Below are 22,139 nucleotides of genomic sequence, written 5' to 3'. Positions count from 1 at the left end.
GACTAATACCGAGCAAAGCACACTCAGGTAAACTATTTATACAAAGCACATATACTACTTGCATAAATTCAAACACTAATTATTTTTATCAATATGAAATAAACTGGGTATGCGAGTATTAATTATACAGATTCGAGACTGCCACTACAAGAATACCTAAGCCGCTTGATTTGCAGCAAATGTGTTCAGATTTATGTACGGTCAACACTAGTTGAACACCATTATTCAACAATGTTAAAATAAAGTTACTGCAGTCAGGATTTTGAGAAAAATATGAACTTTTTCTTTTTGAAGAATTCAAAAAAATGAGACAACCTAGCATTATGGTTCCTTGTCAGTACAATCCTGCTCACTGAGCTCCATTACTGTATAAAGTTACAACTTGATACCTTCTGTACTTTTTTAGCCATCCTCCGGATAAGAAGTGTGATGGACAGACACAGACGGATGGAAGGACAAGGTGGCAACTACATGCTCCCCAAAAGCAATAACAACAAGCACACAAACTAGAGGTTGATATTATCCAGACAAAACATCCTAACAACAATGGTTAGTTGAATTATCATTAATAATGACAGTTTGTGAGTACAGTGTTATCAGTTAATTTTGTTCTAATTGAGTTTTGTCAATTTAAGAGTTCAGGGCCCATATTCACCAACCTGCTGAGACTGAAATTAAGCCTTAACCTTTAGCCTGCTGGCAGCAAGTGATTTTCCATCTGCAACCAGTGCAGACCAAGATCCATGCAGTCTGATCATGATCAGCTCTATTCGCCATTCATTAAATAACTTTTCAGTATGCACCCCTTTTAACAGTTTATGGTACCGTCCAAATTGAAAGATGGACAAGTTCATTATAGAAATTTATCAGGGTAAGGGTTTAAACTTTAATAAAATTTAAATTTATGTAATATCCTTTACAACAGATCTATGTTACTGAAACTTTGTAAATTTTTTTTTGTTGAAATATATGCCATATCTGTGCAAAGTGTCATTAAAATCTGTACAAAATTTATATATAATGGGCAAAAAGTATTTTTTTTAGTATTTCAATGCCCAAATTTCAGAGTTTACACATTGATGAATATGGGCTCTGGTCACCCTGGCATAAATGTGGCTACTCTACACCAAACAATCAGAGGCAATATGTGAGTTATGCATACAAAGTAATTCAGTAATTCAACCCAAAACCCAGTTACTACTAATCCCAGCAAAGGAAGTACTACGTAAGAAAAAAATTCACCTTTTCTGGGTCGAAATCGAACGGTTGATCCAAGGGTTGATGGGATTGGTCCTCCTCATCATCCAGGTCTTCTGTCGTCTGTGGCATATAGATCGGGTTCGAAACTTGCATGTTTGGATGATCTTTTAATCTGCTGTGTCTAAACTGGACATTTCTGAAAAAGAGGTGTATGTGTTTAGGTTTAGTTTCCCATTCAATAATATTTCTGCCATATATTGACTTGTGTCTACATGTAGTGCTCAGTACGAAAGCACCAATCTTCACTGGAATATCACACTGTAGATAGTACTTGTAAAACAAGAGCTGTCTGATGACAGCACGCTCAACTTTTCTAAATGCTTGACTCTAAATTAGAGCTTTGCCAGTAAAAACTTTACAATACTTTAACCAAAAAATCTAAGTTAGAAAGGGGCATAACTCTGACAAAATTCAAATCAGAGTGATGGGGATTGTTTCTCCTGGAGTAGACTTTGATAGTAAATAACTATTTAAAGTTTCAAGTATAAAGCTTGATAGTAACAGAAATATCTGACTTTATAAAAAAATTTTCTCAGTGCTTGACTCTGAATTAGAGCTTTGCCAGTAAAAACTTGATAATACTTTAACCAAAAAATTCCAAGTTTAAAAGGGTCATAACTCTATCAAAATTCAAATAAGAGTTATGGGGATTGTTTATCCTGGTGAAGACTATGATAGTAAATAAATATTTTAAATTTCAAGTCAAAACTATCAAAGATATTTAACTTTATAAAAAACAAGAGCTGTCTCCATAGGATGACACATGCCCCCGATGGCACTTTGAATGAATAGTTATGGCCGATGTTAGAGTTTAGGACCTTTGACCTACGGAGCTGGGTCTTGCGCGCGACACGTCGTCTTACTGTGTCACACATTCATGCGTAGCTATTTTAAAATCCATGCATGAATGACAAAGATATGGACCGGACACGCCCATCAATGCACTATCATGAAAAATGACCTTTAACGTCTAAGTGTGACCTTGACCTTTGAGCTACGGACCTGGGTCTTGCGCATGACACGTCGTCTTACTGTGGTACACATTCATGCCAAGTTATTTGAAAATCCATCCATGGATGACAAAGATATGGACCGGACACGCCCATCAATGCACTATCCTTTAACGTCTAAGTGTGACCTTGACCTTTGAGCTACGGACCTGGGTCTTGCGCCCGACATGTCGTCTTACAGTGGTACACATTCATGCCAAGTTATTTGAAAATCCATCAATGGATGACAAAGATATGGACCGGACACGCCCATCAATGCACTATCCTTTAATGTCTAAGTGTGACCTTGACCTTTGAGCTACGGACCTGGGTCTTGCGCGCGACACATCGTCTTACTGTGGTACACATTCGTGCCAAGTTATTTGAAAATCCATCCATCGATGACAAAGATATGGACTGGACACGAAAATTGCGGACAGACTGACAGACCGACGGACCGACAGACGGTTCAAAAACTATATGCCTCCCTTCGGGGGCATAAAAATAACCAAAAAATTCTAAGTTAAAAAGGAGTATAACTCTATCAACATTTAAACAGAGTGATAGGGATTGTTTCTTCTGGTGTTGAATTTGATAGTAAGTAAGTATTTTAAGTTTCAAGGCAATAGCTTTGATAGTAATAGATATATTTGACTTTTTAGCAAACTTTAGTCAACCGCAACACCTACCCCGACACTTGTGCGAATGCAATAGCTTTCGTTTTTTTTCCTAAAATTGAGCTAAAAACAAGTAGTCCTCACGGAATGTGGAAGTAATATTACTGTTTAATCTGGTCTGAACTAGTTATTTTTCTTTTAAGAAGAAAATTTGCATTTTTCAGTTTTGCACACACACACACACACACCAAGTACATTGTTTTAGTTGTGTTGTTTTTCCAATCATAACCATTTAGACTTTATTTTGACCTTCCAGTAGAACCAAACCCCACACAGACTTCTCATCTACAGCATTTGAGAGACAAGGTATACAACTATTTTAACCACTCCATTAAATAGATCATTTTGTATTCAAGCAAGGATATTTACTGTCAAGACTTAAAAAATAAACACAAACCTTCTTTTTCTGATGATAATAAAGAGTAGAATGGCAACGAGGATACACAAAACCACGACAACAGATACAATTATAGGTAAAATAGAATGTTGGGACTGTTTCTCCTTTTGCCGCGGCAAAAATATGTGACATCTCGGTCCACTTGTCTGCGGCTTGCAACTGAAATACAACAAGTAATTATTATAGTTAGTATTTAGCAGTTTAGAAACATCTTTATTTTTTGTTTGAAAATAGAGGCATCCAGAAGCGCTTGCATGGAAATACTGCAAAGGTGTCGAATAACGCTTGCATATAGGAATCGATAGAAGTGCCAAGAGGCACTTAAGAGGCGCTTCTATGGGGTAATGGTATAAGGTGCTGAGAGGTCCTTCCGTGGAGTAAAGGGTTAAAACTTCACAATTTGAAAAGGTTTAGGGCATCAGGAGTGACACAATAACAAAATATACAGAATCAAATCGACTATACTCCAATACAAGTATGTGATCTCAAAGTTTCTTTATCTTGCATAATCAATATTGTTGTTGGTAACAGTTATCTGAGACACCTTGTCAAGGAAACCAGTATCAGCTGTTATTCTACTGACTGCTGATACAGAATAATGTATGGACTTAAAAAAAGTCTGTTTATCAAGAATTCCATGTTGGCAAAACATCTTATGGAACAGTTACTATGGTTACCAAAAAAGAAAAACAAGAGGGCCATAAAGGCCCTGTATTGCTCACCTGACCTACTGACCTAAAGATCATCCAGATCAACATTCTGACCAAGTTTCATTATGATAGGTCATAAATGTAGCCTCTAAAGTGTTAACAAGCTTTTCCTTTGATTTGACCTAGTGACCTAGTTTTTAAACCCACCTGACCCAGATTTAAACTTGACCTATAGATCATCAAGATTAACATTCTGACCAATTTTCATTAAGATATGGTCATAATTGTGGCCACTACAGTGTTAACGAGATTTGACCTAGTGACCTAGTTTTTTGACCCCAGATGACCAAATATCAATCTTGTCCAAGATCTTATTGAGGGTAACATTCTAACCAAGTTTCATTAAGATTGGACTAAAATTGTGACCTCTAGAGTGTTAACAAGCTTTTCCTTTGATTTAACCTGGTGACCTAGTTTTTGACCCCAGATGACCGAATATGGAACTCATCCAAGATTTTATTTAGGTTAACATTCTGACCAAGTTTCATTAAGATTGGGCCAAAATTGTGACCTCCAGAGTGTTAACAAGCTTTTCCTTTGATTTCACCTGGTGACCTAGTTTTTGACTCCATCTGACCATGATTTGAACTTGACCTACTGATCATCAAGATTAACATTAAGACCAAGTTTCATTAAGATATGGTCATAAATATGGCCTCTAGAGTGTTCACTAACTTTTCCTTTGATTTGACCTAGTGACCTAGTTTTAGATCCTACATGACCCAGATTCAGAGTGGACCTTAAGATCATCAAAATTATTATTCTGACCAAGTTTCATGAAGATATAGTTATAAATGTGTCTTCTACAATGTTAAACAAGCTTTTCCTTTGATCTGACCTGGTGACCTAGTTTTTGACCCCAGATGATCCAATATCAAACTTGTCCAAGATTTTATTTACACTAACATTCTGACCAAGTTTCATTAAGATTGGGTCAAAACTGTGACCTCTAGAGCATTAACAGTCAAATTGTTGACAACTGACAAAGGACGAACGGATGACGGACACAGGCGATCACAAAAGCCAACCTTTGAGCACTTTGTGCTCAGGTGAGCTAAAAATGGAAAAATTATGCTGGCTGACATTTTGATTCAATCTGCAAATGAAAAATTACAGTTTATTTACTTACACACATTCCTCACATTGTCCAATGTTGTTTTCCATGAGTTGGCAGTGGATACATTGCCCGCCATTGTAACACCAGTCATGACAAATAGACCTGTTACAGAACTGGCCTTCAAAATGCTTATCTATACATCTGAAATTTGATACAATACAATGTTACATTAGCCAAAGATGATCCAAGCTTAAACATTTATCTTGAGCTTCAGCAACGTGAAAACCATATATGTTGGCACTAAATTTGATATGCATTGTTTTCCATGCTTTTCACTTACACCAAGTTTTGGCTCTGGACCAAAACTTGGCTATAAAAAATGCTTAAAAAAATTAAAACTTCCACACCAGGTCCTACATGTAAACAGTAAACTCTAATATAGCGAACGCATATAATATATGCTATATTATAGCGTAAAACTAGAATTAGTTTATACATAATTTATTTTAGGCCGATTGTGAAGGAAGTTCTACAAGTTATATTAATCACTCTCGACACCTCACTCCTGATGGAATCCATGGCCATGAAGGTATAAGAGAAGAGGCCAGTTTCCCTTTTAATGCTGAGCGCCAAGCAAGGGTGCTACTGGTACCGTTTTTCACGTCTTTGGTATGAGCGGTTGTGAATCGAACCCACGACCTCTCGCACTCGAAGCGGACGCTCTACCACTAGGCTATCGGAGCGTTTAAAATTGTAAAACTAGAATTATAGTGAACGATATTTTATTTCCCCGATTTTTACTTTTTTATTCGTATAGAAACCTACAAATATAGCAAAGTAGGTGTGAGACTTTGGTCATAAGGAACATATTTTGGCAGGAAGGCAGTAATTTATGCCGAAATGTAAATGGTTATAACAAACAAGTTTCAAATACCATATTTTCATCTTCTTACGCCATTTTTTTTTTACATGCATGAAAAAAATAGAATTTTTCATTCAAGTTGCAATGAAATGTTTTATATGTATGAATATAACAAGCCATAGTTATAAGGAACAATTTTCTGTCCTTAAAAGTTCGCTACATCAGAGTTTACAACACGGTATTTACCCATCTTTAAGTTGATCGTTAAGACGAGGTCCTTTTAGAACTTCAAAATGCACAGTATTTTGTTGACTGTTTTATAAAGACTTTAGATCAATGACACTGACTCACTTACAGGAGACAACGCATTAGTTCTGACATTTTAAGGAGAAAAACATTGTCTTATAGACGAGTAAATATGATAATGAGGACAATAGTTTCAACACAATGACAAAAGTTACACTTACTTGCAATATGTCTGCTCCACATTATTGACTTTTTGAGTACTACATTCTCCATTTTTACCACAGTTACAAGTTTCACACCGTGTACCAACATAATATACTGGACATGTACACATCATTGATCCATTTTCTGTAAAGAAAAATTTAATTCTTCGATAATGACATTAAAGTTTCTTTCCAATAAATACTAATTTTATTGCTAACAAAATACCAGGAAGTCTTGCGAAAATTAATTCTCGCGTAAATATTCATCATTAGTATAATTCAAATTCAAGTACGATATCATTTTTACAATTTCGCGAATATTAAACCTCACGAACATACTCAAAATTTCAAAAACGTGAAATTTTGACCCAGCGAAAATATATGCTTTTACAGTAACAGAGGAAACTTGAGCTATCACTGGAATTATGAATACCCCCACTGAGGGTAATTATGTGGAACAACTGTTTTTAGTTTGAATCAACTCCTTTAAGTAATAACAGAAATCGAGTGAAAGTTCATCAAAATATTAACCAGAAATTCTAAGGATACAAGTGGCATACTTCTGCCAGAGAAATGGACCTTGTATCATATGATGTGGGTGATGATTTGGAACCACAATTTAAAGTTTAAATCAAATCTGTTTAATAATAACACTTTCACTGGAAATTCAAAGAAACAAGAGTGTCATAATGACCCTGGATCGCTCACCTGAGTAATATGAGCTACATGTACATGTTTCAAATGTCAAACTGATGATAAAATATTAAGAAAGTCCGTACGTCACATTCATGGTCAATGAAATTCAGTTTTACAATTTGTGTACAAAACTGTGTGTCACCAAAATTTCAAGACTGTATCTTAAAAAACAAGAAAGTTGGTCAGTAGGTCAAGGTCACAGTCAAGTGACATCATATTACTTGGGGTCATCTGGTAATTATAATTTATTGGAAATAGGATCAGATGGTTTTTTAAGTATTTTTCCTATATAACTCACATAATAACTAAGTGACCCCAGGGTGGGGCCCCTTTTAACCCCAGGGGCATAATTTGAATAATTTTGGCAGAGGACTACTAAACAATGCATCATACCAAATATCAAAAGCCTAGGTCGTATGGTTTCAGACAAGAAGATTTTTAAAGCTTTTTCCTATATAAATCTATATAAAACCATGGCAGGGCCTCTTTTCACCCAAGAGGTACAATTTGAATAATTTTGGTTGAGGACCATAAGACAATGCTACAAACCATATATCAAAGGTCTAAGTGTTGTGGTTTCAGACAAGAAGATTTTTAAACTTTTTTTCCTATATAAGTCTATGTAAAACTTGGGACCCCTGGGGCAGGGCCATATTTAACCCTAGGGGGATAATTTGAAAAATCTTGGTAGAGGACCACTAGATGATGCTACAAACCAAATATCAAAACCCTAGGCCATGTGGTTTTGTACAAGAAGGTTTTCAAAGTTTTCCCTATATAAGTCTAAATAAACCATTTGACCCCCGGGACGGGACATATTTGAACCTAGGGGGATAATTTGAACGATCTTGGTAGAGGACCACTACATGATGCTACATACCAAATATCAAAGCCCTAGACCATGTGGTTTTGTACAAGAAGATTTTCAAAGTTTTCCCTATATCAGTCTATATAAACCATGTGACCACTGTGGCGGGGCCATATTTAACCCTAGGGGGATAATTTGAACAATCTTGATAGAGGACAACTAGATGATGCTACACACCAGATATCAAAGCCCTAGGCCCTGTGGTTTTGGACAAGAAGATTTTTGAAGTTTTTCCTTTCGGTTGCCATGGCAACCGGAGTTCTGCATGGAATTCAATTCTTTGAACAATTTTGAAAGGGGGCCATCCAAGGAACATTCCTGTGAAGTTTGGATGAAATTGGTCTAGCTGTTTATGAGGAAATGTCGTTTAAAGTAAGTTTACGGACGCCGAACGAAAAGTGATCACAAAAGCTCACCTTGTCACCCTGTGACAGGTGAGCTAAAAAGGGGTCATAATTCATGAAATATTTTAACCAGAGTTAGAGACCTTGCATCAAATGACATCAGTGATGATAACTGACACCAATGTCAGGTTTAAATTAAATCGAGTAATAATAGAGAAAGAGCTAAAGTGCGTCAAACCTTAACCAGAATTCAAAATAAGAAAGGGGCATATTCATGAAATAATACTACAAGAGTTATGACCCTAGTATCAGATGATATTAGAGATGATGTGTAACACCTACTTTAAATCTGTTTAGTACTAAAAGAGAGTAAAAGTGCATCAAAACTTTAACCTGAAATTTTAAGTCAAAAGGGGGAATAATTCATGAAATGAGCCGCACCATGAGAAAACCAACATAGTGCATTTGCGACCAGTATGGATCCAGACCAACCTGCGCATCCTGTCTGATTACAGGCTGGTCTGGCTAAATGCTGGTCGCAAATGCATTATGTTGGTTTTGTCATGGTGCGGCTCAAATACTGGTGCAACACTAACAGACCTTATGTCATATGATGACAGTGATAATAAGGAACTGTGGTTTTCAGTTCGGTACAAATCCATTTAGTAACAACAGGTATCACCAGAAAGATCTGTCTTGGTGCCGACACTGACACAATGAATGAAGAAAAGCTTTCCATATATTTTGTACAGATTAGCTAAAAAATCAATAACGGATGTGATACATTTCTTTCAAACATTAGACCTTATTTGTTTTGTTTTGCAGGGTTTTAAGTTGAACTAACAGATTGAATTCTGCTTAAGAATTACCACAAGTGCTTCTGTGTATTATTTTAGTATACCTTGTTAGAACCATAGGTCTTGGACAGTCAGTTGGTTGACTTCCTTATACGACGGCATGAGGCCCCTTGAGGGGCAAGTGATTCCGTCAGTTACCTTAACCATTGGGCCAAAAAGCCACTTTCCTCCCCTCCCCACCCCCTCAAAACAAATAGTGCTGTGTCAACAAATAACCTATTTTTAAAATACTTACCACCGACTGAGCAGTTGCCACCATTCTTGCAGAAACCATCACAGCCTAGATACATCTCACAGCGGGAACCAGTGTATCTAGCCTGACAGCTACACTGCACTTGTGCCCCCTGTCCTCCAGCATTTCCTATCTGATTGGCAAGAACACATTTACCTAAAGAAGAAAGATTTTTTGGTTTTTTTTGTTTTGCGTTTAATACTGCTTTTTTCAACAGTATTTCAGTTATGTAATGGCGGGCAGTTAACCTAACCAGTGTTCCTGGATTCTGTTACAGACAAACCTGTCCAAACTTCCCTTCTTGAATCAGTGGTGGAGGACAAATGATTTCAGACACAATGTCTTTTATCAAGTCACCACAGAGGTCATAAGCTTCGCCCGGGGGATCGAACTCACAACCCCCGCACTCCATAGATCTATGCTCTCCCTATTGAGCTAAGTGGGCTGGCTGAAGAAAAGTATATATTATGCTACAAAATACTCCCATATAAAAATTTAATAAACAGAATCTTTATCAGATATTTCACTGAATGAAACATCTTTCTGCTCATAGTGACAAGTCTTCGATATAATGTTTAAGCAATTTTCAAGCATAAAAAGGTTACACAGTTATTTTCTGATACATGGCAGCCTTATGATGCTGTACCATTACAGTCTTTTGTTTAAAGACATAGATACATTTTAAGAAATAAAATGAGCCGTGCCATGAGAAAACCAACATAGTGGGTTTGCAACCAGCATAGATCCAGATCAGCCTGCGCATCCGTGCAGTCTGGTCAGGATCCATGCTGTTCGCTAATGGTTTCTTAACTGCAATAGGCTTTGAAAGCGAAGAGCATGGATCCTGACCAGACTGCGCGAATGCACAGGCTGGTCTGGATCCATGCTGGTCGCAAACCCACTATGTTGGTTTTCTCATGTCACGGCTCAAATACTATCAAACTCTGGACAGGTAACATAATATCAGAGCTACAACATTATAAATGTAGATACAACAGAGGGGTTAAACCATTTTAATCAAATTCTATCATTTAATGTTCTGGCCTTTTTTTTTTCTTTTCTTAAAAAAAAAAAAAAAAAAAGTTTATTACCTCCATTAAGACACTTCACATTGGTACAATTAACAGCGATATTTTCACAACGATCTCCAAAATATCCTAATGGACACTGACATGCGAGTGCATTATCTCTTAACGTACAAAGAGCACCATTTTCACAATATCCGTCACATGTGCGTTTAGCACAATTTGTTTTGGGATCATACCCAGGCAAACACTGGCATCTAGGTGCGGAATTATCAACATTTTTATGGCAGATGACTGTTCCTCCATTTTCGCAAGTTTCTGTGGAATCCTGAAGTCCGCATTTTTCACAGTATCTACCTGCATTTGAAAAATTATAATTTCATTTACAATGTCATTTAAAATTCAATGTAGTCTGCACTGGTATCATTGATATATCACCAAGACTTCTAATCTAAAGCTACTGACCCCATGCAGAAATCCGAGTGCCCAGGGGTGTGGTATTCCTATGTCCAACTTGTCGTACTCGGGGGATTTTATGCCAGCAGGCAAGTGCATTTTTTCAATTTGTTTCTCTGCAGACAAACAGACATTGAGAAAAGTGAAGAATAATTTAGTATCGCTGTTGCTCCAAGTTTATGGAGGTTATTAAAAATAATTTTACAAAAGAAACCTGTTTTACCCATTGAGGGCCTCTTGTGCTGCAGTTCTGCAAAAACAATACACTTGCTTCTAAATTTAGCACGATTTTCTATGTTCTGATTAGCTCTTGGTCTCGGTCTTGCGTGAATTGGCACAAAGTAACTAGGCAAACAGAAACCGGAAACGAAACAATTTTCGAAAATGTTTGGATAAATTCAATATCAAATCTTCGGCTGCTGACAAAACTAAGCCAAAGGAAAAATGGAAGTAAATCGTCAGGCAAAAACTAAAAGATCAAAAGCATAAAGAAAACGAAAGTACGATTAAAGTTTCAAGATTTTCTGAATTCAGCTGGCTTCCTACGGGCAGTGTTTCTGGCATGGCATTTTATCAAGCCTTGCAACTTCAGCCTGTATGCAGGCAAAAGTGTTAATGACTTATTTTCTGTCAAAGTTACAGTAATTAACTGTATTACCGTGAAATCATTTAATTTCGTGGGCATGAAATTTCATGGTTTTGGTCAAACAGAAATTTCATGGTGATATTAATTCGTGGATTTCAACTTTTAAACATAAAATGAATGGGAATTTTACTTGTTCGTTGTGATTATATTTCGTGGATTGACTCGCAACCACGAAAATTAGCCCCCACGAATATTAATGATTTCACAGTATGTTTGCTTTTGTTACTAACTGTAAATCATTGTCCTTAAGATAGAATTATTGGTAGTTTTATGCAGGTTTTAATGTTGAAAAACTGGACAAGTGGATTTTTTAAGTCTGACTTGTCCATGGACAAGTGAAAAATATTGGAATTTCCACAGCCCTGGTGCCATTGCATATTTCAAAAATAACATGTTCTAATCAGCAAAGTTCATGGTGATAACTCCTTAAAATGTCATCAAGATAAACATCTTCAAAACAAAATCACCATTTCTTAGTATGGAGGATCTTAATATGCATTATACACTGATTGACTGATAACGGTTCTCCAGAGAAATTGTTGCATGAATTTGTTGGACAAACAGCAAAATTCTTTTGAGTCAAGGAGAGTAGGAAATGTACAGGTTTGTCATACAGTCTTATTTAAGCCTTACCATTCTGGACACAACTGATTCTGCCTTTGCAGCCAGTGCATTTGTGCAGTCTGATCATAATCTGTACTGTCCGCCATTCAGTCAGTATTTTTTTGCACCCCTTTTAACAGTTAATGGTACAGTCCAAATTAAAAGATAGACAAGTTCATTATAGAAATTTAGCAGAGAAAGGGTAAGCAATACATACCTGTATAATTTTCTTTACATTTACAGATGCGTATTCCAGAGCTGTTATGCTGACAAGTTCCACCATTAAGACAGAAGTTATCACAATCTGACACGTTAGGGTTCTCTATCTCGCAGTGCTTTCCAGAGAATCCTCGGCCACAACTGAAAAATAAACAAAACATCCAGATGAAATGTGCTTGATCAATATGAAGGTTAAACAAACTTTGTCTCAAAACTGCTTGTTGATTGTTGTCATTAACTCCACAACTAAGTTCATATGGCAACTTCTGAGTTTAAATTCTGAGGCAAGACCTACAACACCCATATGGATATTATTTCCAACACAGGACAGCACTAATGTAGAACCATAGACATTCTGTAAACCTGCAAGATGACAAATCAAAACTTTAAAGTGTCTAAGATATAAGAGAAAGACAATTTATAGTCTTTTTATACAGTGTTGAATTTTTTTCTGAAGACTTGGTACATCATGAAATTCTTCAGTCCTAAATGTTTACATTTATAGTCAGCAAGTGGCTTGCTTAATTATATAGAACACTTTTAGCAGCTGTTTATTCCTATACATATGAATTCAGCACACATATATGTAGATGAATGTACTGCACAATGGTACACATTAACCTTTAGCCTGTTGGTGGCAGGTAATTCTGCCTTTGGGACCAGTGCAGACCAAGATCAGCCTGCACATCTGTGTAGTCTGATCATGGTCTGCACTGTTCGCCATTCCAGGGGCGTCGGAAGGTGTTTGATATTGGGGCCGCGAGGGGGTAGGTACGGGAGGAGGTATCTGTAAGGGGGGGTATGGGGGTTTCCCCCTGAAAACATTTAAAAAACAGGATCATAAATGGCGAGATCTGGTGCATTTTAGGGGTACTGAATCCCATCTCAAGTCTCCAGTATTTTCTTACTATTTACATGACTATAAGCAAAATAAAGATCAGAATTAATAATGCGTAACGCAATACACAGAATGCATGTATTTTATTTTATTTAATGTACTGAACAATAATTTTTCGAGTAAAAACAATTTATGTAATTAATTTCTTACATCTTAGCGGTGTGATAAATCTTAACATTTACCTCTTTCATTAAATAAAAACATGATAATTATTTTTCTGAATTTTATAAGTTAATACCTTAGATCTTTGCGGCGGGTATAGCTTAAACGTACCATTAACTAAAGACATGCCAATTAAAAACATGCTGATTTGTTCATGCGTAATTAAGTCCAATCACGGACACGTGTGTATGACTCCAATTAACACCCCCAGATCGTGTCACCGACACCACAGTAACACATTACTCTGGACACCGTGTATTGTTTAACGCGAAGCAAAATTTAGCATACTATACGAAATATTGGGTCAGTGGATCTGCGACCCCAACTTATGAATTTACAAAAAAGCGTTCTTGAGCAAATTATTGGGGCCGTGACCACGGCCCCACTTCCGACGCCCCTGCATTCAGTCCGTATCTTTTTGGTAAGCACCCCTTTTAACAGTTAATGGTACTGTCCAAACTGAAAGATGGACAAGTTCATTATAGAAATTTAGTAGGGTACAGGTTAACATATTAAAATCTCAACCTCTTTTAGTCATGACAAACAGACTTCTTCATGGATATGAACCTGCAGCTCTAGAAAGGTAGCAAAAATATTATTTAGATTATAACATTGTTATTTTGTAAATGTCAATAGAAACTTTATTCCAATAGAAACAGAATAAAAGAACAGTACTATACTTTATCCAGATCTGTTTTTATTTTCATTACTGTCTGTTCTATTACAATGAACTCATTTCCAGTCAGAAAACATACCCTATCACTGATGGCATAGTTTAAATTGTGAATTACGACTTTAACCTTTACCCTGTTAAATTTCTAAAATGGACTGGTCCATCATTCAATTTATTATTCAAAGTGATGTTCATTGAAAGTTTACTGACTGAATAGCACAGTGCAGACAAAGATTAGCCTGAATAAATGTGCAGGCTGATCTTTGTCTGCACTGGTCGCAAAGGCAGAATCATTTGCCACCACCAAGTTTAAAGTTAACAAGAGCTGCCGGAGGACAGCAACGCTCAACTATTCAACAGCCTTGTTGATTGAATGAATATGAAAGTCGAAAAAAGGGCATAATTTAGTAACAATACAAAATAGGTTATGGAACCTGCATAGTGCTTATCAGCTCATGACAGTGGACAGTGTGTGAAGTTTCAATCCATTCTCATAAGTGGGTACTGAGATACCAGCTTACATATAAGAATTTAACCCAAAACTCCTAAGTTGAAAATGGGGCATAATTTTGTAAAATGCGAAGTTGAGTTATTGACCCTTTGCACTGCATGTCATATTATGACAGTGAACAAGTGTGTGAAGTTTCAAACCTTTCCCATTAGTGGATACTGAGATACCAGCTTACATACAAAAACTTAACCAAAAATTTCTATGTTGAAAAAGGGGCATAATTTTGTAAAAAAGCAAAATAAAGTTATGGGACCTGCTTTGTGCATATCAGATCATGGCAGTGAACAAGTGTGTGAAGTTTCAATCCATTCCAGTGAGTACTGAGATACCAGCTTACATACAAAACCTTAACCAAAAAATTCTAAGTCGAAAAAGGGGCATAATTTTGTAAAAAAGCAAAATAGAGTTATGGAACCTGTGCAATGTAAGTCAGTTTATCACAGTGAATAAGTGTGTGAAGTTTCAATCCATTCCCACAAGTGGTTGCCGAGATACCAGCTTACATACAAAAACTTAACCAAATCGGGACGCGGACGCCGACGCATGGGCGAGTCCAATAGCTCTACTATTCTATGAATAGCCGAGCTAAAAAGGGACAGAAATCTTTCTTACCTGCATGTTACGTTATCATTCTTTATTGAATACACACATTTTCCATTATTCTGACAGTATTCATTACAATGGAATGTTTGGCATCTTTCTCCAGAAAACCCTTTTGGACAACTGAAAAACAAAACATACAGAACCCTTTGAGAACCTGACAGGTAAGTTGTGGTGCTAGCTCACAACAGAAACAGGCTCTATCTACCAAAATCTTGACTAAGCACCTCCTTGTATGGCAACTGCTACTGCATTTTTTCCAATAAGGAAACGTGTAAGTGAATCAATACCAGCTTCAAGGGGATGCATGATCAGTGGTGGGCATGACTGGGTGGAGGAGCGAGGGGGAGGGAAATGGTACAACTTGCATGTTGATAAATATTCATGGAAGGCTTGAAAAAAATCTAAAATAAGGCACGAAAAAAATTATTTTTTTTTAGGGGGGGGGAGGGGGGTTGGGAAGGGGAGGGGGTGTGACCAAGGCAAGTGGGTGACCAGGTGTGGGCGAACAACTTCACATATTAATAATAAATGTTCAGGGAAAAGAATGAAAGAAATTTAATGAAATTCTGACAAACGGTATGTTTGTTATGTACAAATATGTGGATTTTTAGACAATTAAAGGGCAATAACTCTGAAGTTACAAAAGAAATCCATATGAAATTGTGTGTGCACAACCACATTATAGTGCTCTAAATTATGTTTAAGTTTCATAGTTTAAGGTCAAATATATCAAAAGTTATGATGCAGAAATTGCCATATCTATAGTACCCTATATAGTTAACACTAGAAACTTCTAAGGGCCATAACTCTGGTGTTACTTGGGCAATCTGACTGAAACTTGATGGGCCCCATAACCTCATAGTGGTGAACATGTATATGACATTTGTTTGAAAAAAATCTAAAATAAGGATTTTTTGATTTTTTTTTGTGGGGGGTGGGGGGGGGGGGAAGGAGGGGGGTGTGTGATCAAGGTAAGGAGGTGACCAGGTGTGGGTACTCATAGTGGTGAACATGTATATGACATTTGTTTGAAAAAAATCTAAAATAAGGAATTTTTATTATTTTGTGTGTGTGTGTGTGTGGGGGGGGTGTGATCAAGGTAAGGAGGTGACCAGGTGTGGGTACACAACTTCACATGTTTACAATAAATGTTCATGGAAAAGAATGAAAGAAATTTAATGAAATTCTACCAAATGGTAAGTTTGTTATGTACAAATATGTGGATTTTTATACAATTAAAGGGCAATAACTCTTAACTTACAAAATAAATCCAAATGAAATTGTGTGTACACAACTACATTATGGTGATCTAAAGTCTGTTTAAGTTTCATAGTTCTGGGTCAAATATATCAAAAGTTATGATGCAGAAATTGCCATATTTATAGTACCCTATATCGTTAACACTAGAAACTTCTAAGGGCCATAACTCTGGTGTTACTAGGGCAATCTGACTGAAACTTGGCGGGCAGCAAAAACTCATAGTGGTGAACATGTATATGAAGTTTTATATAAATATTCCCAACCATTTCCTAGATATGGCTCTGGACGGACGAACAGACGGAGAGACGGACAACGCCAAAACTATATCCCTCCGACTTTTGTCGGGGGATAACAAGAAATGGGTTCAGGCAGGTAAAAAATTAGATAAGCCCAGATGAAGGTGGGTGCATTCTTTGACCGGGACTGCTTCAATGGGATCTCTGTCTTTGATTTTTATAAAAACATAGATTTAAAACCAACCCATAGTTTACTACATCATTACTAGACAACAGAAATTTATCAAACAGATCTTACACGTCTGCCATTGAAAGATGTTCTTCCAATCAGAGAGACAGTTGGAATTACATACAAAATTTTCGTAGTTTCTTATCTTCATTTTCATTTGGGGGAAACATATATCATAGTTACTGACATGCAAGATACGTTTTATTGCCTATTCACTGAAAGAATTTATAGTTACTGTATTAAAGTTTCTTGCTGGTGACTCATTGCAAGTGGATTTATTTATAATTTATGACAACATAAAGACACATTTCTAGACTGACTTTGTACAAACTTACATGCAGACTGGTGTAGACGGTTTTTCCGAGTGTACAAGACATGTTCCTCCACCACCACAGTAGTGTAGACACACATCAACCTCGCATCTCTTACCGCCGTATCCAATTTCACAACTATAAAAAAAATACATATCACAACAATAAATCAGCATGAACAACTAAATGAATATCAAGTCAAAAACTGCTTTGATACAGCGAAAGTAAAAAGTTGTTATCATGACTCTGACCAAGTATGACCTTGACTTTGCAAACACACACAATTTTTTTTTTATAAAATTCTTATTAAGTTCTTTAGTATAATTTATAACTGCTACGCATGAGTCAGACTGGACTGTAACTTTACCTGCATTTAAAGTCATTGTTCTGTGTGGCTGTACAGTTACCCTTGCCATTACAATAATTCTGTGGACATTCGATGAAGTCACATTTCTTTGAGGTGGGGTTGAATATTGCACCATCAGCACACATGCAGGAATATTTGACCGAGTTTCCTTGAGGATTGTTTATACACAGTTGTGTTGGAGAAGGACATGGGTGGCTGCTGCACGCGTTTGTAACTGAAATGAAACAGTATACGTACAGTCACTATAATGTCTATTGAGCGCAGGTATTGACCTGGTACTCATGAATAAACATAACAAGTGATATAACTATACTATACTATAATATAATAATATTATACTGTTGTTGGAAATGTAGACTTAATTTTTTTTTAGATCAAATGACAAATTACTTGTCACCAGCGTTTCCAAGAGTTTTCAGTAAAATCAAAGACATGTCAATGAAATAACAATACATGGTATAAAAAAATGATCTTAACAGACTATGCTTCAAACCCTTGGCAACGTGTTTGGAGGTCAAAGAGGTTACCATTATGCCAATGTCCATGTCCAACTACACTGGTTATTTAAGCTAGCCCTTATCATGCTGGACACAACTGATTCTGTCTTTGCGACCAGTGCAGATCATGATCAGCCTGCATATCCGTGCAGTCTAATCATGTTCTGCACAGTCAGTATCTTTTTGGTAATCACCCCTGTTAACAGTTAATGGTACTATCTAAATTGAAAAATGGCCAAATTCATCATAGAAATTAAGCAGGTTAAGGGTTAATACACGATATTTTCAGAATACACAGTACTTACAGAACATACAAGGATACAATAAACTTTTATATGCAGAACCATATCATAATAAACAATCATCAAATTCCGATCCAACCATTTCTTATTCATTAGCATATACATGTAATTCTTAACTCATTAGCACAAGGCCTTTTTACTGGCAAATGCTTTTAATTCATTAGCACAAGGCCTTGCGCATTTGCATAAAGTCTTATTCATTAACATTAATTCTTAATTCATTAACAATAGGCCTTATTGTTAGAAAAAATTCTTACTTCATTAGCAAATGTCCCAATTCATTAACATAAATTCTTATTCACTACAAGGCTGGAATCATTATACATGAAGAATATATTTAGAAAGCAGAATACCTTTTGGCAATTTGATCATCTGCTTGCTTGCGTGTATGATTACAATATCTTCAATGTGCATTATGGACTTTGTCAAGGTTTCTGTGCTATTTACAGTTTTATCGTAAAATTTGGGGAATTTCAACACTTCACGCTTCTTGTACGTAGTTACATACAAATCATCTCCAAACACATCAACCTGGTATGGTGGATCACTTGCTGAAATAAGAAAGTGAAAATCAGATTGAAAAACAAGAGGGTCATGATGACCCTGGATCGCTCACCAGAATAATATGAGCTACATGTTTCAAATGTCAAACTGATGATTTTTAGAAATTTTTTGGAAGATTTTCCGATGCACAATCAAGTAACCCCTGGGGCGGGGCCAATTTTACCCCGGGGGTCATGATTTGAACAAAGTTTGTAGAAGTCTACTAGGAAATGTTACATATCAAATATCTAAGATCTAGACCTTCTGGTTTATTTTTAGAAAATTTATGAAGATTTTCCTATGTACAATCAAATAACCCCTGGGGCTAGGTCAATTTGACCCACGGGCGTCAAGATTTGAACAACTTTTGTAGAGGTCCACTAGGCAATGCTACATGTCAAATATCTAAGATCTAGGCCTTTTGGTTTATTTTTAGAAAATTTTGAAGATTTTTCTATGTACAATCAAGTAACCCCTGGGGCGGGGTAAATTTGGCCCTGGGGGTCATGATTTGAACAAATTCTGTAGAAGTCTACTAGGCAATGCTACATATCAAATATCTAAGCTCTAGGCCTTCTGGTTTATTTTTAGAAAATTTTTAAAGATTTTTCTATGTAAAATCAAGTGACCCCTGGGGCAGGGTCAATTTTGACCCCAGGGGTCATGATTTGAACAAATTTTGTAGAGGTCCACTAGGCAATGCTACATGTCAAATATCTTAGCTCTAGGCCTTCTGGTTTATTTTTAGAAAATTTATGAAGATTTTTCTATGTACAATCAAGTAACCCCATGGAGCTGGGTCAATTTGACCCCGGGGGTCATGATTTGAACAAATTTTGTAGAAATCTACTAGGCAATGCTACACGTCAAATATCTAAGAAATAGGCCTTTTGGTTTATTTTTAGAAAATTTTTGAAGATTTTCTTATGTAAAATCAAGTGACCCCTGGGGCGGGGTCAATTTTGACCCCGGGGGTCATGATTTGAACATATTTTGTAGAGGTCCACTAGGCAATGCTACATGTGAAATATCTAAGCTCTAGGCCTTCTGGTTTATTTTTAGAAATTTTTTGAAGATTTTCTTATGTAAAATCAAGTGACCCCTGAGGCGGGGTCAATTTTGACCCCTGGGTCATGATTTGTACAACTTTAGGGGAGGTCCACTATGCAATGCTACATGTCAAATATCTAAGCTCTAGGGCTTCTGGTTTTTGAGAAGAAGATTTTTTAAGATTTTTCTATGTAAAATCAAGTGACCCCTGGGGCGGGGTCAATTTTGACCCCGGGGTCATGAGAACAAAATCGGTAGAGGTCCACCAGGCAATGCTTCACACCAAATATCTAAGCTCTAGGGCTTCTGGTTTTTGAAAAGAAGATTTTTAAAGTTTTTCCTTTCAGTTGCCATGGCAACCAGAGTTCTGCATGGAATTCAATTCTTTTAACAATTTTTGTAGAGCTTCAGCCAAGGAACATTCCTGTGAAGTTTGGATGAAATTTGCCTAGCGGTTTATGAGGAGATGTCGTTTGAAGTAAAAGTTTACGGACAACGGACGACTGACAACGGACGGTGACCCATCCTAATAGCTCACCATGAGCCTTTGGCTCTGGTGAGCTAAAGAAGATTTATCTTCCTTGCTTCCTGGTATAACACAATCAGAAACGTTTCAAATTACCTAGTACACACAATATGCCATATATCCTACTTCTACGACTAAACTACTGTTTCAATTCAAAGACATTTTTTTCAAATAACATGAAATCAATGAACCTAAACAGAGAAAAAGAGTTTTACAATCTATACATTAGCAAAATTAACAAAGTAACGCAGATGGGAAGAGTCTTGAGTAATGGTCTCTGCTGTTGCCATGGCTACCATTACATCTGAGTTAAAACCATAGGAATCAACTTCAGGTATGTTTTACTTGTGAGAAAGAACAATTTGGGTGAGCATTTACAACTGTTTAAAAGCAAATGGATTATGGGTAATTAGAAACTTTGTTACCTTTGTAAAGCATATTGAAAGCTGATCTATTCCATTTATGTTATTTATGAATGGCACTAATATACAGTGTTTCAAATATAGTCAAACCTGTCCTTGCTCCTTTTCCAATCTTAAAGGCACTGGCCTCCAGATTGTACAACAACAAAGAAAGAGAAGAAAAAAAATAGGTATTAGTAAATTAATGCTCTACAGATAAAGACCAGATTTTATCCTTCCAATGCTGCATTATATAGACATGTTTGACTGTTACACATTTCATTTCTTCATATTTCCTATAAATAAACTCTCTGTGACAATGAAGTACCACTAACTATATAGAGCATAAAAACTCACCATCAAACGTTCTAACCAGCTGATAGTCAGAGCCATCCAGTCTGACAGACTCAACAGTGTGACTTTTGGTATCTGCCCAGTATATTCTATCATTGGTATAATCCAATGTTATACCATTTGGCCAAATGACAAAATCTGATACAAGCACTCTTCGCTCCGAGCCATCAAGATTAGCCGATTCAATCTTTGGTGGGTAGCCTCTATCTGTCCAAAATATCTTGCTGAAAACGTTATAAAATTATATTGTTTAAATATTGTATTTTAAAAATTTAGATATCAAATAAACTGATTATTTCAGTTGGAATATTAATATAAACATTACAAATATCCAAAATAGAATCTCCTATTTAACAATGATTATTTGTCTAGGTTTTAAATGCTGTTTTTCAACTATATTTCATTTATGTAATGGAGTGCAGCTAACCTAACCAGGGCTTCAATTCAAACCCACAGCAGTGACAGGTAAACAAGAGTGATCTTGGCACCCACCATTGAGTAATTTTGGAATGCTCCAAATTACAGCACTAGATCAAGATCAAAATCAAGGTCAAATTTCATTTCAGTACACAACACTGTGCATGTGCTTCAAATTTGGAGGCTGTAGCTTGAGAAATGTGGAAGTAAGTACTAAGCAAAGTTCAATGTCAAATTTCAATTCAGAACACAAAACTACGCATGTGATCAAAGAGTGATCTTGGCGTCCACCGTTTAGTAATTTTGGAATGCTCCAAATTACTGCACTAGATCAAGATCAAAATCAAGGTCAAATTTCATTTCAGTACACAACACTGTGCATGTGCTTCAAATTTGGAGGCTGTAGCTTGAGAAATGTGGAAGTAAGTACTAAGCAAAGTTCAATGTCAAAT

At 36.5% G+C, this 22,139-nt stretch overlaps 1 protein-coding gene across 3 annotated transcripts in view; it reads right to left on the bottom strand.

Moving 5' to 3' along the window:
- The window catches only part of LOC123539304 (low-density lipoprotein receptor-related protein 1-like), a 286,494-nt gene that overhangs the window by 9,734 nt on the left and 254,621 nt on the right, over positions 1 to 22,139 (bottom strand). For all 3 annotated transcript variants that reach the window (XM_053530562.1, XM_053530564.1, XM_053530563.1), the window contains 12 exons: positions 21,274 to 21,494; positions 18,750 to 18,947; positions 17,598 to 17,811; positions 17,255 to 17,368; positions 15,204 to 15,314; positions 12,346 to 12,488; positions 10,490 to 10,780; positions 9,402 to 9,554; positions 6,420 to 6,546; positions 5,163 to 5,291; positions 3,324 to 3,482; positions 1,243 to 1,396 (listed from right to left, as the gene is read on the bottom strand). In XM_053530562.1, coding sequence (XP_053386537.1) covers positions 1,243 to 1,396; positions 3,324 to 3,482; positions 5,163 to 5,291; positions 6,420 to 6,546; positions 9,402 to 9,554; positions 10,490 to 10,780; positions 12,346 to 12,488; positions 15,204 to 15,314; positions 17,255 to 17,368; positions 17,598 to 17,811; positions 18,750 to 18,947; positions 21,274 to 21,494 — 2,014 coding nt within the window. The remainder of the gene's footprint in view (positions 1 to 1,242; positions 1,397 to 3,323; positions 3,483 to 5,162; positions 5,292 to 6,419; positions 6,547 to 9,401; positions 9,555 to 10,489; positions 10,781 to 12,345; positions 12,489 to 15,203; positions 15,315 to 17,254; positions 17,369 to 17,597; positions 17,812 to 18,749; positions 18,948 to 21,273; positions 21,495 to 22,139) is intronic.

This window comes from Mercenaria mercenaria, chromosome 18 (assembly GCF_021730395.1).
Source record: "Mercenaria mercenaria strain notata chromosome 18, MADL_Memer_1, whole genome shotgun sequence".
Classification (NCBI taxonomy): Eukaryota; Metazoa; Mollusca; class Bivalvia; order Venerida; family Veneridae; genus Mercenaria; species Mercenaria mercenaria.
Note: the sequence above shows the minus strand (reverse complement) of the source record. Positions and strands in the feature narration are given on the sequence as shown.